Genomic DNA, 17,584 nt, shown 5'->3' with positions numbered 1-17,584 from the left:
GCCTCTCTATTTCCCATAAATTGATATTTGGACCTAAAGTCTCAATCCGGTTCAGGTTCAATTATTTTTTTCCCAAGACTACATCACAGGTAGTGGTGTAGTGGTGTGTTCTTTTATCAGGATATTGGGAGACATACGATACAATAATCTCTAATTGCTTCTGTTGGGAATGTGGTAGCACTTTATTATTTACTCTAGAATTAAAATACCATTTAGTGGGATTGAAACTTTTACTTGTGATTGATTTAGGTGTAAGATAAAATAATTAATGTTTATATTTTCAACATAAATCTGTTTCTTTGTACCATTACTTTAGAATAGCTTTACAACAAACAGTTCATGTCATTTTTCAAAACAGTTGAAATGCACTTTCATCCCTAAGTAAGTGATTGCTTCATTCTTTAAACAAAACAATGTAAAATATCCCCAAATATCAGTTTTGTAAATAGCCTGTACAAAATTATAATTGTGTTCAATTATTGTATCTTATCAACATGTCTCACATTGTGTTATTTGATAAATTATATCGTAAAAATCAATCATACCTACTTGACCCAGGAGGCATTGGTAAGATAAAAATGAAGTGCTTAGACTAGAGACATTTGCAAACAAATATAGAGGACTACTGAGGCAATTAATAAACATGAAATGCATGTTTATTGGTCTTGGAATAAACTATGTTACAATATTAACATATCTATATTTTTTGAAACATTGATAATTCCGGTAAGCCAGTGACCTTAAACATTATATACAATGTGATTTTATTTTTATTACCAATTGCCATAAATTTAACTCTTAACAGTGCCTATCATGTAGTAATCATTCAAGAAGTAAATAAATGAAAAAAATAGTCTTTGGTATTACTGCTTAAAAAGTATATACTGTATACCTAATGGATGCTGTAAGAGGATGCCAAATTAATGCTGTTCGGTGGAAACAAGGTGATTTAGGAACAGCCCTCTGCTAGCAGAATGATCCTTTATTTTTCTTCCTCTCCACCTAACATACCCCCTTGGTTAGTTTCCTTTTAATCTATCATTAGAATGTAAGTCATTTTGGTATATGAATTTAAAAGAAATTATTACTAAGAAAAACCGTATATCAATAATAAATAAATTTTTGACTGATTTAATTTTAATGCTAGGTGTATCTTTGTCTTTCACTGCTTGTAGATGAAAAGAGATGTAGAATTAATACTTATCTTCTAGTTACTTCTCTAGGTTTCTTCCAAGCTAACACATTTTAATTGCTTTTTTGTTTGTTTGTTTTTTGATTATTTATTTATTTTTGGCTGCATTGGGTTTTCATTGGTGCACGTGGGCTTTCTCTAGTTGTGGCGAGCAGGGGCTTCTCTTGTTGCGGAGCACAGGCTCTAGGCGCACGGGCTTCAGTAGTTGTGGCACGTGAGCTCAGTAGTTGTGGCTTGCAGGCTCTAGAGCGCAGGCTCAGTAGTTGTGGTGCACAGGCTTGGTTGCTCCGCGGCATGTGGGATCTTCCCGGACCTGGGATCGAACCCTTGTCCCCTGCATTGGCAGGTGGATTCTTAACCACTGCACCACCAAGGAAGTCCCTTAATTGCTTTTTATTTGAGTAATAGAGATAGAAAAGTCTAAGAAAAATATGTGACTCTTGCTATTTACTTACACAAATGGAGATTTTATTTAATTTTTACATTAATGATTAAGAGAAAAGAATTCTCAACATCTTAATGGTCATTTTACTGATAATAGATTTCTTTTTATTTAAAATGTATAAAGATGGCATGAATGAAAGAAAAATAGATTGTAAGATCAATTATAGTTTTAATACATTGTATATTTCTTTCTGATCAGGAAAATAGTCTGATTGAAGTGTTTTACCAATTATACTGAACACATTGCCCAAAATTACATATTTTAGAACTGTTGTAACTATTTCAAGTTCTAGACCCTTTTAATCTGTTGAATGCAATTTCCTTAGATATATTTACATAGGGAATTCCCTGGCAGTCCAGTGGTTAGGACTCAGTGCTTTCACTGCCTGGGTCCAGGTTCAATCCCTGGTCGGGGAGTTAAGATATCCTACAAACCATGAGGCATGGCCAAAAGAAAGAAAGAAAAAAAGATATATTTACGTAGGATATTTAGTATATAATTTTAGGTTCATGAATATATTAAAGCTAATTATCCCTGGATCCTTGCATAGTAATAATGCTTACTCCCTACTCAAGAGTTTGATTTGGTTTCCCCTGCGTGGAATGCTCTTCTGAGTATCTATTTAATGGCTCATTCCCCTTGTTGCCCTCACATCACTTTTCAAACGTCACTTGATCAAAAAGGCCATCTCTGGCTACACTCCCTTGTTACTCTCTGTGCTCTTATCCTGCTTGTTTTTCTTATAATTCAATGTTGATTTGATTATTCCACACTTTGTCCCACTGGATTGTTAGCTTATGAGAGTTGGGATTTTTATCTGCTTTCTTCACTGCTGTATCCCCAGTGCCAAGAACAGTCCCTGGTACATAGTAGGCATTTCATAAAAACTTGTTGAGTACACCTCATGATAAATGTATATGATAAAGTAATGCAGTTATTATTTTTTGTAATATTTGGCCCAAAGTATACCAAACATAGTATTTATATCTTCAGGAGAGTTTTTGAGGATTTTGAGGCTACTCAGCATCATTGACATCAATTATTATAATTTTATTGTTACTGCACATTAATTGTCAGATGTGACAGATTATCATTTGATAAATTACTGATTTGCTGGATTTGTTCAATATTTCTATTAAAGTTGGCTGGGTTACTGTTTGTCTTTTTATAGGTTTCATTATTTGCAGAGCTTTTCAATGAAATGCTTCAAAGAGATTTTGGAGTCAGAATATACAAATCATTATTGTCTCTTCCTGAGAAAGAGGATAAAAAAGAAAAGGAAAAGAAAAGCAAAAAAGATGAGAGAAAAGATAAAAAAGAAGAAAGAGATGATGAAACTGAGGAGCCAAAACCCAAAAGGAGAAAATCAGGCGATGATAAAGATAAAAAAGAAGATAGAGATGAAAGGAAGGTCTGTAAATATTTCCAGGACCAGCAACCGGGTTTAGTTTCTAATTAGTCTTCTGGAGTGTAACACATAACAATGAATTCCATCAGAATAGTAAAATGTAAAGGCCAAACTAAAAACTTTTAGTGTATTATTAGAAATTTAAGTCTTTGAATTAAGCCTATATAAGCATCTGTAACTAGTTTTCTGGTACTTTATTCTTTAAGGTATATAGCATGATGGTTTGATTTATGTACATTGTGAATGGTAGTTTATTCTTAAAGTATATTATTGTTACAAGATATTTACAATGTGATACTATTTCAAGTAAATTTAGTCAATTTAATGTTTTTCTTTTAGTCATTTGATGTTTGGTGAGATCTTGCTTAATTTTAAGACATTTTAAATTACAGAAAGAAGATAAAAGAAAAGATGATTCTAAAGATGATGATGAAACTGAAGAAGATAATAATCAAGATGAATATGATCCAATGGAAGCAGAAGAAGCTGAGGATGAAGAAGATGGTATGATTCCAATTTATTTTCCCTTAGGATGAAAAATACAATTTTTGTTTGGGGACTTTGTATCACTGAAATCTATAATTATTTTTTAGACTAGAAACAGTAAAATATTCTCTAGTGAAAATATGTTAAGTATTGTTTTACTAATTTTTAGGTGAGAGGATTGTTTTAAGAAATGTTATTTTTAACTATCATATGTTCCATATATAATTAATGGTAACTCAACTTGAGGGAAAAAAAATTTCCCAAACGTGGTGTTAAAATGTGTCATGAAAAGGTATAATAGTCTTCCTTGTTTCATAGAATATAATCTTCTTCAGAAAACTAATTAATTATGAAGACTGTCATACAAGCAAAAGAGTACATATAGCATATAGAGTTTAAAGACTAATAATAATAAGCACCTGTATACCTATCACCCATGTTTTAAATAACAAACTTACCAGTAGTAATGATATTCAAAATACTTTACTAGTCATAGATGCCAGCCCTAAAGTACTTATGGAGTACCACTGAGTACCTGTCAGTTTCCATGTAGATTTGGGACTTTTTTTATTATTATTTATTTATTTATTTATGGCTGTGTTGGGTCTTCATTTCTGTACATGTGCTTTCTCTAGTTGCGGCGAGCCGGGGCCACTCTTCATCGCGTTGCGCGGGCCTCTCACTGTCGCAGCCTCTCTTGTTGTGGAGCACAAGTTCCAGATGCGCAGGCTCAGTAGTTGTGGCTCACGGGCCTAGTTGCTCCGTGGCATGTGGGATCCTCCCAGACCAGGGCTCGAACCCGTGTTTCCTGCATTGGCAGGCAGATTCTCAACCACTGTGCCACTAGGGAAGCCCAGGGACTTTTTAACAAAAAAATTTTTTTTTTTTGGCGGTACACGGGCCTCTCACTGCTGTGGCCTCTCCTGCTGCGGAGCACAGGCTCCAGACGTGCAGACTCAGCGGCCATGGCTCACGGGCCCAGCTGCTCTGTGGCATGCAGGATCTTCCCAGACTGGGGCACGAACCTGTGTCCCCTGCATCGGCAGGCGGACTCTCAACCACTGTACCACCAGGGAACCCCCCCAAATTTTTTTTTGAGGTGGCAAAATCATAAGAGTTTTTTTGTTTTGGTAGTACATATCTTTGAGGATTATTACTACTTAAGGTGTTTTTGGTTTGCCTCTACATTTTTTCTTTCTACGGCAGCATTTTATTTTTCTTCTAATTGATGAAAATATTCAGACATAAAAGAAGTTGAGAGAATAGTGCATTGAATACCTTATATCCCACAGTTGATTCAGTAGTTAATATTTTATCTTATTTGTGTTGTCTGTGTGTTTGCATGTGTATGTTTCTGATCCATTTGAAAGTAGGAATTCTTCAACTTGCCTAAGAAAATACATTCTCTTAATCACAATTCCATAATCACCCCTAAGAAAATTAACAATAATGTCATACACCATCTATTGATGCCATCTAATGTGTAGTCTTAATTGTTCTAATAATTCAGTAGCAGTGATATAATATGCATATATCCGTATTTATTTTATCTTCATTACCTGCTCTGCTCAATGAAGATTAGCCCTTTTTTCGGTTTTTTTGGCTGTGTTGGTTCTTCGTTGCTGCGCGTGGGCTTTCTCTAGTTGTGGTGAGAGGGGCTACTCTTCATTGTGGTGCACGGGCTTCTCATTGTGGTGGCTTCCCACTTTGTGGAGCGCGGGCTCTAGGCACGTGGGCTTCAGTAGTTGCAGCACGTGGGCTCAGTAGTTGTGGCTCGAGGGCTCTAGAGCGCAGGCTCAGTAGTTGTGACACACTGGCTTAGCTGCTCTGAGGCATGTGGGATCTTCCCGGACCAGGGCTCAAACCCATCTCCCCGCGTTGGCAGGAGGATTCTTAACTGCAGCACCACCAGGGAAGTACCAAGATTAGCCTTTTTTACAGTCCCATTTTCTCTCCCCCATCCTCCCAGTATTGTTTTATCACTGCTTTTGTTAAATCACTGAACAGTGTTCTCATTATTTTATGTCAGAATGTCCTAGCTCTCATCCCTTAGTTGTCTTCTTTATTCCTTTTCTACCACATAACTCCCTTGGTGGTGGTCTCTTCCATTCTCCCAACTTTAAGTACAATCTGCATGTACTGACAGTTCTCAAATCTATATCTCAAGTCAGACTTCTCTTATTCTTCTATATCAGCTGCCTGTTTGTCATCTCCACTTAAGTTATCTGACATTTCAAGATAAACATGTCTAAAACTGAACTCCTGCTTCCTTTTCACCATAAAGAAAACAAACAAAAAAATCCTCTACCTTCTGCCTTCCCCACCTCTTTTGATGGCAATCCCATCCTTAGAGTTGTTCAAGCTAAAATCTAGGAGTCATCCTTGACTCTCACTCTCTCTCTCTCTCTCTCTCTCTCTTTTTGTCATATTCCATTTCCAGTCTATCAGGAGGTCATATTGCCTCTATCTTCAAAATATAACCAGAATCAGACCATTTCTCAGCAGCGTCACTGATCTAACCTTAATCCAACCCATGTTGTTTCTTGCCTGGATTATTTTAATAGCCCCTTATACTGGTTTCCCTGCCTATCCCCTTCCTCTAAAGTCTCTTTTCAGTACAGTTGCCAGAATAACCTTTGTATAATTTAAGTCATTTATTTGTTCAAATTCTTACAGTTGTTCTCCATTTCACTCTATGAAAAAAGCCACAGTGTTTACAATGACCTGTAAGACCCTACCATATCAAGTCTTTAATTTTGTCTCTTACAACTCTTTGCACTTGTTCATTGCACCTCAGTCACTGGGACCTCCTTGAACCCATTATATATGTTCCTGTGTTAAAGACCTTTGCATTGGCAGTTCCTTCTGCCTGCACACTCTCCTAGAGACCCACCTTGCTGACTCCCTCAACACCTTCAGTCTCTGTTCAGCTATCGCATTCTCAGGGAGGTCTACTCTGCACCCTATTTAAAATTGCAGTCTCCTCCCCACCCCCACCAAAGTACACATTCCTGATGCCTCCTTATCCCCTTCTACTTATAGCACTTATAACCTAGTCTACTCTACTGTTTACTTAGTTTACTTATTGTCTGTCTTCTTTCCACTTGAATATAAGCTCTTAATAAGAAAGAGATTTTTCTTTATTTTCTTTGCTAATATATATTGGAAGTTCCTAGAACAACCTAAATATCCAAATAGGCTCTAAATAGATATTTGTTGAACTAATACCATAAACTGCAAAGCCAAGTAGGGTGGTATGATTATAGTTTTGGGTTTTTTTTGGTTTCCTTGGTATTTCTAATTGATGCTTGCTTATGTTATCATTTTTCCCCATACTTTGCATTTCATTATCCAATCAAGTTTCCAGAAGACCACTTTTTTCCTCATGGAAAAATAGAATTTGTGGTTAAAAATATATATATATATATATATATTTGTGTGTGTGTGTATATATAGTGCCAGTTAATGTCTAAAATGGTGTTGAATCTTCTTAGTAATCAGAGGAGCAAATAACAGTGAGGGTCTAATTTTTACCTGTCAAATTGATGAAACTTAAGTTTCTAATAAAAGGTAACATCAGTTTAACAGGGGTAAAGAGAAGATTACTTTCACTCTTGGGGTGAGTTTAAATTGTTGCACCTTCTCTGGACAGAAGTTTGGAAATGTTAATTAACCATATCCTTTCAAATACCGACACGAATATTTATTTCATAATTATTTATAAAACAAAAAACTAAAATCAGTCTTAATATTCAACAATAGGGAATTATTTAAATGCATTTTGACATAGACATGCAATTAAATTCTGTGCAGTCATTGAAAAAGAAGTTAGAGGATAGTGATGCGGAAAAAGATTACCAAATGGTTTTTATAGACATAGACAGCATGTTCCAAGATGAGCAAGGATTACTTGAATTGTTTTTTCAGCCGTGCTGTGTGGCATGTGGGATCTTAGTTCCTCGACCAGGGATGGAACCCGTGCCCCCTGCACTGGGAGCGTGGAATCTTAACTACTGGACCACCAGGGAAGTCCCTGGATTTTTTAAAAAATACTTTAAAAATACAGGTTTCAGGGGAGATGATTTCAAAAGTGACACCTTTCAAGTTAAATACTCAAAATAAGCTGGGTCATGTCTGTAAAATGTGAATAAATGAAAGGAGAGGTTTCTTAACCATTTCTTAACTGAGGAATCTGAGGCTCTTAGCACTAAATCAATTTACCCATGATAATAAAACTATAAAGCAGCTGAACCACTCTGTACTGTAGTTCATATATATATATGAAATAATTAGGTTCCAAGGACATATTATCTCTCTTTCTTTAAAACAGTTTATTTCTGTTCTAATACATATCACAAACTCACCCATTTTAAGTGTATATAATTTAGTTTAATAATTTAACAATTTAATAATTCCTAGTAACTTCATAGAATTGTGAAACCATCACTACAATCCAGTTTTAGAACATTTGTCTATTTCCTTTTTTTAATAACTTGAGATATAATTCACATATCAACCAGTTCACCCATTTAAAAGTATACAGCTCAGTTTTTTTTGTTTTTGTTTTGTTTTAATATGTATTTGGGTGGTACGCCGGTCTTAGGTGTGGCACATGGGGTCTTCGTTGCCGCATGCAGGATCTTTTAGTTGCAGCATGCAGGATCTTTTTAGTTGCAGCTTGAGAACTCTTAGTTGCGGCATGTGGGATCTAGTTCCCTAACCAGGGATCGAACCCAAGCCCCCTGTATCAGGAGCGTGGAGTCTTAGCCACTGAACCACCAGGGAAGTCCCAACTCACTGGTTTTTAATATATCCATCCATCACCACAGTCAATTTTAGAACATTTTCATTTCCACAAAAAGAAATCCTGTACTCATTAGCAGTCAGTCCCATTTCCCCCCCATCTCCTCAGCCCTAGGCAAGCACTAGTCAGCTTTCCATCTCTATAGATATCCTGGACATTTCATATATATAAATAGAATCATGCAGTATGCAATCTTTTGTGACTGGCTTCTTTTCACTTAGCATAATGTTATCAAGGTTCATGTGTGTTTTATCATGTATATTCTATTTAATATAAAGTTTTCTCTGTATTGTTACTATTCGCGTACAACTTCTCCCTAAAGCAGTCTTTCCCAGAGTGTTCCAAAATATTAACAGGTATTAAGGTTAATAAAGTATACTGGGGTCAAATAAATTTGGGAAACTTGGGCTAAGCAAAGGTCTGCATGTTTTACTACAGAATTTCTTAGCTGCTTATGTATGTTGTGGATGTTCAAGAAGGGAATATAGGGCTTCCCTGGTGGCGCAGTGGTTGAGAGTCTGCCTGCTGATGCAGGGGACACAGGTTCGTGCCCCGGTCCGGGAAGATCCCACATGCCGTGGAGCGGCTAGGCCCGTGAGCCATGGCCGCTGAGCCTGCGCGTCCGGAGCCTGTGCTCCGCAATGGGAGAGGCCACAACAGTGAGAGGCCCGCGTACCACAAAAAAAAAAAAAGAAGAAGGGAATATAGTGTGAAATATTATAAATTTATGCTGTGTAATATTTCAAGGGCTAATTAACTCCTAGTGTTTACTGTATCTCCTATTTTATCAAGAAACCCTTTGTTACTTCGGGCTTTCTGATGGAGATCCATTTGAGAGATCCAGAAGCCTCTAGAAACAAAATTTCTCTTAAAATTGTTGACAGATCATTAAATATCGACAAAAAAGCTGTTTAGTTGTATATAATTCATGAAAGGATGATGTATTAGTTCGCTAGGGCTACCATGAAAGGTACCTCAAACTGTTTAGCTCAAACAATAGAAATTTACGGTCTTCACGGTTCTGAAGGCCAAGTCTGAGATGAAGGAGTTAGCAGGGTTGGTTTCTTCTGAGGGCTGGGAGGAAGGGTCTGTTCCAAGCAGCTCTCCTCAGCTCTTGTAGATGGCCATCTTTTCCCTGTATTGTCACATCATCTTCTATCTGCATGTGTCTGTCTAAATTTCCCCTTTCTGTAAAGACAGCAGTCATTGTATTAGAGCTCACTCTAATAACCTCATTTTAACTTGATTATCTCTGTATAGATAGACCCTTTCTCCAAATAAGGCAACATTCTGAACTACTAGGGGCTTAGGACCTCAGCTTTGGAACTTTAGGGGATAACAGTTGAACCCATAACAGATTTATTCTTCATTATTAGTTGAATAACAAGCTGTTAATGGTGCTTGACCTGAGGGCGATGGCTGAGGTCTTCAGGAACTGGGTAGCTTATGGATAGGTAACAGAAAGGAGTTTACTTTTTGTCAGTTTTCTGCTTATTTATTAAGAATAATTTATCGAATTTCCTATCTTTTTTTAAAATTTATTTATTTTTGGCTGCGCTGGGTCTTCGTTGCTGTGCACGGACTTTCTCTAGTTGCGGCGAGCAGGGGCTACTCTTTGCGGTGCGCAGGCTTCTCATTGCAGTGGCTTCTCGTTGCAGAGCACGCGCTCTAGGCGTGTGGGCTTCAGTAGTTGTGGCACGTGAGCTCAGCGGTTGTGGCATGTGGGCTCCGGAGTGCAGGCTCGGTAGTTGTGGCACATGGGCTTAGTTGCTCCGTGGCATGTGGGATCTTCCTGGACCAGGGCTCGAACTCGTGTCCCCTGCATTGGCAGGCAGATTCTGAACCACTGTGCCACCAGGGAAGCCCAAATTTCCTATCTTTTATCAAAGGACACATACATTAGTGTCAGCAAATCTGGGTATTAATACTGTTAGGTCTTCTTTATTAAGAACATTTCAATTCTCATATGTAGTTTTATTTTGCAATAATCCATCTGCAGTTAGTTTTACTATATTGGCTGTTTTTCCTTTTATCTTGTAGTAAATATTCTCTGCCCTGTTTTGTTTATGTTTCAGTTTTTTGTATAAAATTCATTCATGTTTGGGAACTAATTCCCCCAAATATTTATTGAATTGAGTCCTTGTATTTGAATCAGTAAAGTCCATTTTTTTCTTCCCTGTAGTTTCTTTATAAATTTCTTCCTGTTCTTATTCTTTATAATTTTCTTATAAAATCCAAACTGTTTTTAGTCGTATAATATTTCTTTGTTATTTTATCTTTTGAAAACTGATCAGTAATAGAAAAGTATTTTCAATCTGTACAGTAGTTGAAATTTTATCTATTAATGAGTCTTTTGCTGCTGTTGTATTTATTTTATAGATCGGGATGAGGAAGAAATAAACAAACGAGATGACAAAAGAGATATTAACAGATACTGCAAGGAGAGGCCCTCTAAAGATAAGGTATGTATTAAATACTGAAGTATGTTTGACATACATTATTATGTTTAATGTGTACAACATAGTGATGTGACATTTCTGTATAATACTGTATTTTTTATAATATAATTTCCATTTCTTGCATAATCCAGACTTATTATTATACATAACTAAGTGATGAACTTTATTGATCCTTGTATATCTATATATTACCACTCATCAGAATTCAGTCGGTTGTATTTTGGTATTTGTGGTTTTGTCAGATAATCAGTATGTCTTACTTCTTTCTTCTCTGTACATAAATCAGATCAATTCATTTTAGCTAAGATGAGGTAAAGATGTTTGCAGATTTTTGGTATTATATGGACACAGTCTAATTTTCTCACTTATCAGGGGTAAAAATTATGTACTGTATCTTCTGCATTTTCTTTAGGAAAAAGAAAAGACTCAGATGATCACAATTAACAGAGATCTGTTAATGGCATTTGTTTATTTTGATCAAAGCCATTGTGGTTACCTTCTTGAAAAGGATTTGGAAGAAATACTTTATACTCTTGGACTGCATCTTTCTCGGGCTCAGGTAATCTATCTCGTGAATATTTAAAATTAAAAGCATGTTTAAGTAACTTTGTCTTTTTAGTACCTTTGACTTTTTGAAATATAAAAGCAATACAGGGACTTCCCTGGTGGTCCAGTGGCTAAGACTCTGTGCTCCCAATGCAGGGGGCCCGGGTTCGATCCCTGGTCAGGGAACTAGATCCCACATGCCACAACTAAGACCCGGTGATGCAAAATAAATAAATTAATTAAAAAAAAAAGCAATACAGGCTTATAGTAATACAGTTAAGCAATACTGAAATAAATAAAGTAAAAGAAGTTAAAAGTCTCTTCCTCTAGTTCCACTCCTTTGGTCTAATATATAAACTTCTAGATCCTTTTGTAAGCAACTCATATGTGTATATATATGATAGTTCCAGTTTTATAAACAACACATGAAATCATTCTAAACATACTGATGGACAACTTTTTTTCATTTAATAATATATCATGGGCATTCTACCATGAAAATGGAAACCCATTTTGTTCTTTTTCTTACTGCCTAGTATTCCATGGTATAGATGTGCCTTTATTGCCTTAACTAGTCCCAGTTGCTAAATGGCTTTCATTTTTTATAATTACAAGCTATGCTTTAATAAACGTGTTTGTTCGTATACTTTATGTATTGACGTTTTTATCAGTTAGACTTTTTTTTAACAATTTTTTTCAAGTGATAATTTGATTTTAGGTTTATAGAGGAGACAGTTAAAAGCGTAAGTGCTCTAATTGAGTGGTAGTGGATACCTGAGATGCCATTGATGTTTATCATATGTGAAAATTAGAACACTGATGTTCAAGGAGAATCAAAAACTTATTTTCATCTTTTTAAATAACAGGTAAAGAAGCTTCTTAATAAAGTAGTACTCCGTGAATCTTGCTTTTACCGAAAATTAACGGACACCTCAAAAGATGAAGAAAATCATGAAGAATCTGAAGCATTGCAGGAAGATATGCTAGGTTTGAGTATATTATTTTAAGATCATGCCATTTTGTAACCATATTATTAATTAAAGAAGAAAATAACGTAATAAAATATGGTATATTTTAGGGACTTCCCTGGCGGTCCGGTGGTTAAGACTCCATGCTTCCCCTGCAGGAGGCACGGGTTCGATCCCTGGTCAGGGAACTAAGATCCCACATGCTGTGTGGCGTGGCCAAAAGAATATGGTATCTTTTATATTATAGGAAACAGATTGTTACTTCCAACACCGATAGTAAAACAGGAATCAAAGGATGTGGAAGAAAACGTTGGCCTTATTGTGTATAATGGTGCAATGGTCGATGTAGGAAGCCTCTTGCAAAAATTGGAAAAGAGTGAAAAAGTACGAGCTGAAGTGGAACAGAAGCTGCAGTTACTAGAAGAAAAGACAGGTAAGGAAAAGCATTGGATATGAGGTACTTTTAACACTCTATTGGGATATATGTGTGTACACACGTATATACATACCTATACTTGTGCATATCCATACCTTGTTTTAGTCTAGACACATATGTAAGTTTACTTTTCACCATTTCTGTTAAAGGTTATAAAATTGCTTAGCTTTATAAGAATTAATCTTAGATCTTCATGTGCATTCTCAAGTTCGATTGTTGTTCTGTTGCATCCTTTTAATCCTCCCCGGTTCCACTTAGTCTTCATTAGTTTCTGCTACTTTCTCTAGTCTGTACAATTATCTTAAAATGGAACTTGGATTTAGAAGTAATACTAGGTAAAACTTAATTTAAATGAAATGAGTTATTACAGTGTGTTTTATAACTATTAAAATTGACACTTGTGGCCAGTTTAAAGAATTATATACACTTTTTATTCTCCTAGCTTAAGTATTTTTAACCTCAGAGTTAAATTGGAAATTTTAAAGGGTAAGATGGTGAATTTGGTTTTGTTTTGTTTTGTTTTTTGACAGATGAAGATGAAAAAACCATATTAAATTTGGAGAATTCCAACAAAAACCTCTCTGGTGAACTCAGAGAAGTTAAAAAGGACCTTAGTCAGTTACAAGAAAACTTAAAGATTTCAGAAAACATGAATTTGCAATTTGAAAACCAGCTGAATAAGACAATCAGAAACTTATCCACAGTAATGGATGAGATCCACACTGTTCTTAAGAAGGTTAGCTGTTTTGTACCTTCAACATTTTCATAGTTTATTCCTTTTCTAAAAAGTCTATTTCTGGCAAATTTAATATTATTAAGCTCTTAGTGGCTTTTCTAACAGAAAATAGTGGTAGCATTCTGTCCTTCATTAGATTAGTCAAAAGCAATTCCCCAAAGATGGTATTTTCCTAGAACTTACTTCAGATGTCAACATGATTTATTTGTCCAGACTTTTTTTTTTTTAATCTATTTTTGGCCGCATTGGGTCTTCATTCCTGCGTGTGGGCTTTCGCTAGTTGTGGCGAGTGGGGGCTACTCTTCATTGTGGTGTGGTGGCTTCTCTTATTGCAGAGCATGGGCCCTATGCATGCAGGGTTCAGTAGTTGCAGCACGTGGGGTTCAGTAGTCGCAGCACGCAGGCTCAGTAGTTGCAGCACGCAGGCCCTACAGCACATGGACTTCAGTAGTTGTGCACGGGCTAAGTTGCTCTGCGGCATGTGGGATCTTCCCAGACCGGGTATCAAACCTGTGTCCTCTGCATTAGCAGGCAGATTCCTAACCACTACGCAACCAGGGAAATCCTGGTGTGCAGACTTCTTAAAAAGCAAGTTTCACTTGCATTTCTTTTAGAATCAGAGGTTGAGTTTGAACTTGAGGAAGAAAAGCCATTCACTTTTTTTTTTTTTTTTTTTTTGTGGTACACGGGCCTCTCACTGTTGTGGCCTCTCCTGTTGCGGAGCACAGGCTCCGGACGCGCAGGCTCAGTGGCCATGGCTCATGGGCCCAGCCGCTCGGCGGCATGTGGGATCTTCCTGGACCGGGGCACAAACCCGTGTCCCCTGTATTGGCAGGCGGACTCTCAACCACTGCGCCACCAGGGAAGCCCCATTCACTTCTTTTTTAAACCCATTTATTGGGCAGAGTTGAGAAACTTTTTGACACTATCAAAATTAATTTATTAGTATTCTTTGTCTCAAAAATATCTAGTAACTCAGTGCCCTTGTAAACTAACTTCAGTAATTGAGAGACCTTCCACCTCCTGGGTCTCACTCAAAGAACAGGAAGAAAAAAAAGAAAAACTACAGTGCAAGGAATATACTGCTGTTAGTAATATAGTCCTAAGAACCTCTAATTTCTTAGGATTGAGATGGCTTTCTCAAATACTAGAAGTCATTCTGCACAGAATTGAGAGATTTCTTTCCTACTCTCCCCTTCCCCCCACCCGGTTCAATTTTCCATAGATGGTGAAATGGGCTATCTGCAGTATCTCTGTTTAGTAATGATTATTATTTTTAAAGTTACATTTAAGAGAATTTAATAAAATATACTTTTCCTTTGTGTATTTTATAGGATAATGTGAAGAATGAAGATAAAGATCAGAAATCCAAGGAGAATGGTGCAAGTGTATGATACAATACATGTAGTGATGAAGAATGCTGATAAGTAATGTAATATATAAAATCATGATACAAGAATGTTTGAAAGTGATGCATGTTTGAATTTAGTAGTATAAATATCTGTTAGTTCAAATGATGTATAAAGTTTTATGAATGTGAGAGTCTTTGCTTTTGAAAATTGCTTGTAATTCCTGGCATCCAAATTATTAAACACTCCTTGAGTGAAATAATTTTGCATTGCAAAATGTTTTAGGATGAACTTTGTTATAGTTTTAACCCCAATAAAGTTCATCAGTTTAATTGACGGTAGTGTTCAATTACAAATCTCTTTTATTAAAAACCTAGACAGTTGTTATTTTATTTATAGAATTATCATTACTAGGGTTTTTTTTTGTTTTTTTTTGTTTTTTTTTTTTGCTGTACGCGGGCCCCTCACTGTTGTGGCCTCTCCCGTTGTGGAGCACAGGCTCCGGACGTGCAGGCTCAGTGGCCATGGCTCACGGGCATGTGGGATCTTCCCGGACCGGGGCACGAACCCATGTCCCCTGCATCGGCAGGCGGACTCTCAACCGCTGCGCCCCCAGGGAAGCCCTCATTACTAGTTTTTTAAAAAAAAATTTAGCCTTTTAAAATTTCAGTACGGGGCTTCCCTGGTGGTGCAGTGGTTAAGAATCCACCTGCCAATGCAGGAGAGACAGGTTTGAGCCCTGGTCCAGGAAGATCCCACAGGCCGCAGAGCAACTAAGCCCATGCGCCACAACTACTGAGCCTGCACTCTAGAGCCTGCGAGCCAGAATTACTGAAGCCCGCATGCCTAGAGCCCATGCTGGGCAACAAGAGAAGCCACCACAATGAGAAGCCCGCGCACCACAACGAAGAATAGCTCCCCGTTCAACGCAACTAGAGAAAGCCCGCGGGCAGCAACGAAGATGCAATGCAGCCAAAAATAAATTAAAAAAAAAATTTCAGTATGAATCATAAAATAGGATTCTGCTTAAATTTTGCAAGTTTTTTGGACCACACTTTTTTTTGTTACTTGTCCTAAAATCCTCTCCAATTTTCAGTCTCTAAAAACATTTATTAAAAATTTAACTCATTCAAACGACAGTACATCAAAAACTAAGAAAATAATTGTTAATTGCCATTGTTATTATATATGTTAGGCTTTACATAAAACACATAGTTTTGATGTTAATGTTAACTGCTTTCAATTAACTGTTCTAGTTTCCCAGAATAGCACCTATATTACTTTTAATTTTGAGGGTTTTTTTTTTTAATGCAGTATATGTCAAATGTACGGTCTAGTACCAAGCCAGTAGATGTCAGTATGATGCCTTAAGTTAAGCCTTCCTTAATTAAAAATAGTTTGTTTTATTAGTCTGTGTATTTCCTTCAGAATTTTAGATACATAATAGTTTGTTAACTATTGAGTGAAAAGGTAGGAAATGTGACATACTCTAAAGCACTGGTTCTCAACAGGGGGTGCATTAGCCCCCAGGAGACGTTTAGCAGTGCCTGGAGACATCTGTACCCTTCCCGCCAAGGTGAATGCCACTGGCATTAGGTGGTCGAGGCCAAGGATTTGGCTGAATCAACTGCTTTGCATGGGATGGCCCCCCGCAACAAAGCGTTGCCCAGCCCCATATGTCAGTAGTGCCCTGCTGGAAAAACTCTGGTCTAAAGGAGTACAGGGTTAAAAATGACATGTCTTTGAGATAACACTAGTGGAAGCTGAATTGCATCTGTAGCAAATATCAGGTTTTCTGTATGTAAATAACCCTCCCTGGAACGTTTCACTGTCGGAGAATTATATAGTATATTAGGGTTTTTATATTTTATTTTGCTAGAATAATGATTTGGTGTTCCAAACAGGTTAATATGAGAATGTAAGTGCCCTGTTACATGTATCTTAAGCTGAATGGAATCCACGTAGCTCTTACTAAGAAATAGATTAAAATACTTAAAATTCTTTCAAACCAGTTTTTTTTCTTTTTACCTTAAGTTGCTCTTTCTGATTGTAATGGTTTGTTGAACTTCTCTGAGGTTGAATTACTGATTGACCCATAATTATACAGTTACTGTATAAATGTTTCTCTATCTTTTAGGTAAGATAAATCATTATAGGGTAGTTAGAAAGTTTTTTCCTCCGAGGAAAATCCTGGAGATAATCTTTTAACTAAAAGACAGTGAAGAATATAGTTCTTTAATACAGTATGATTTTTGAATGAGAAAAATCATTATAAAGTCTACCTGTCAGACTTATTTTTCCCAGAGATAGTTAAATGAGAATAATATTGGGAGAATGGAGAAAAAATATAAATCTTTCCATTATATTATTACTTAGAGGTAAATTACAAGTGGAAAATGAGTAAGCTAGGGGGGAAAAAACTACATATAGAATAATTGGTTTTAGTGAAAATGAGGTAAAGAGAACCTGTTTTTGTCTTTCTATAAACTGTTTTGGATTTTCATTCAGAAGTAAACATGCGGTCTGTTCTTATATTCTATCAGCTGACATTGACCAAACCAAAAAAAACTTAATCAGATAACAAAGTAGGTCTATGATAACATTTAATTTTGTTTTCCCATTTTTTTAATGTTCTGGATGCCTGTTTTTGTATTTCTAATACTCATTTAAGTCATTTTAAGACAATGAAATTTTAAGATTTTAATATTTCTTTCTGACTATTGCCTAAGTTGTAGAAAATTACTCCTCAAAATGT

General features: G+C 36.4%; 1 protein-coding gene across 3 annotated transcripts in view; it reads left to right on the top strand.

Moving 5' to 3' along the window:
* CCAR1 (cell division cycle and apoptosis regulator 1) overlaps nucleotides 1-17,584 on the top strand; it is a 55,812-nt gene extending 38,228 nt beyond the window's left edge. For all 3 annotated transcript variants that reach the window (XM_079899203.1, XM_079899201.1, XM_079899202.1), the window contains exons 18-25: nucleotides 2,809-3,048; nucleotides 3,438-3,549; nucleotides 10,715-10,797; nucleotides 11,207-11,353; nucleotides 12,207-12,327; nucleotides 12,556-12,741; nucleotides 13,275-13,480; nucleotides 14,815-17,584. In XM_079899203.1, the coding sequence (XP_079755329.1) occupies nucleotides 2,809-3,048; nucleotides 3,438-3,549; nucleotides 10,715-10,797; nucleotides 11,207-11,353; nucleotides 12,207-12,327; nucleotides 12,556-12,741; nucleotides 13,275-13,480; nucleotides 14,815-14,874 (1,155 nt within the window). In that variant the 3' untranslated portion in view covers nucleotides 14,875-17,584. The remainder of the gene's footprint in view (nucleotides 1-2,808; nucleotides 3,049-3,437; nucleotides 3,550-10,714; nucleotides 10,798-11,206; nucleotides 11,354-12,206; nucleotides 12,328-12,555; nucleotides 12,742-13,274; nucleotides 13,481-14,814) is intronic.

Source organism: Stenella coeruleoalba (genome assembly GCF_951394435.1).
Source record: "Stenella coeruleoalba genome assembly, chromosome: 16".
NCBI lineage: Eukaryota > Metazoa > Chordata > Mammalia > Artiodactyla > Delphinidae > Stenella > Stenella coeruleoalba.
The sequence above is the reverse complement of the archived record's forward strand: the minus strand, read 5'-3'. Positions and strand labels throughout refer to the sequence as shown.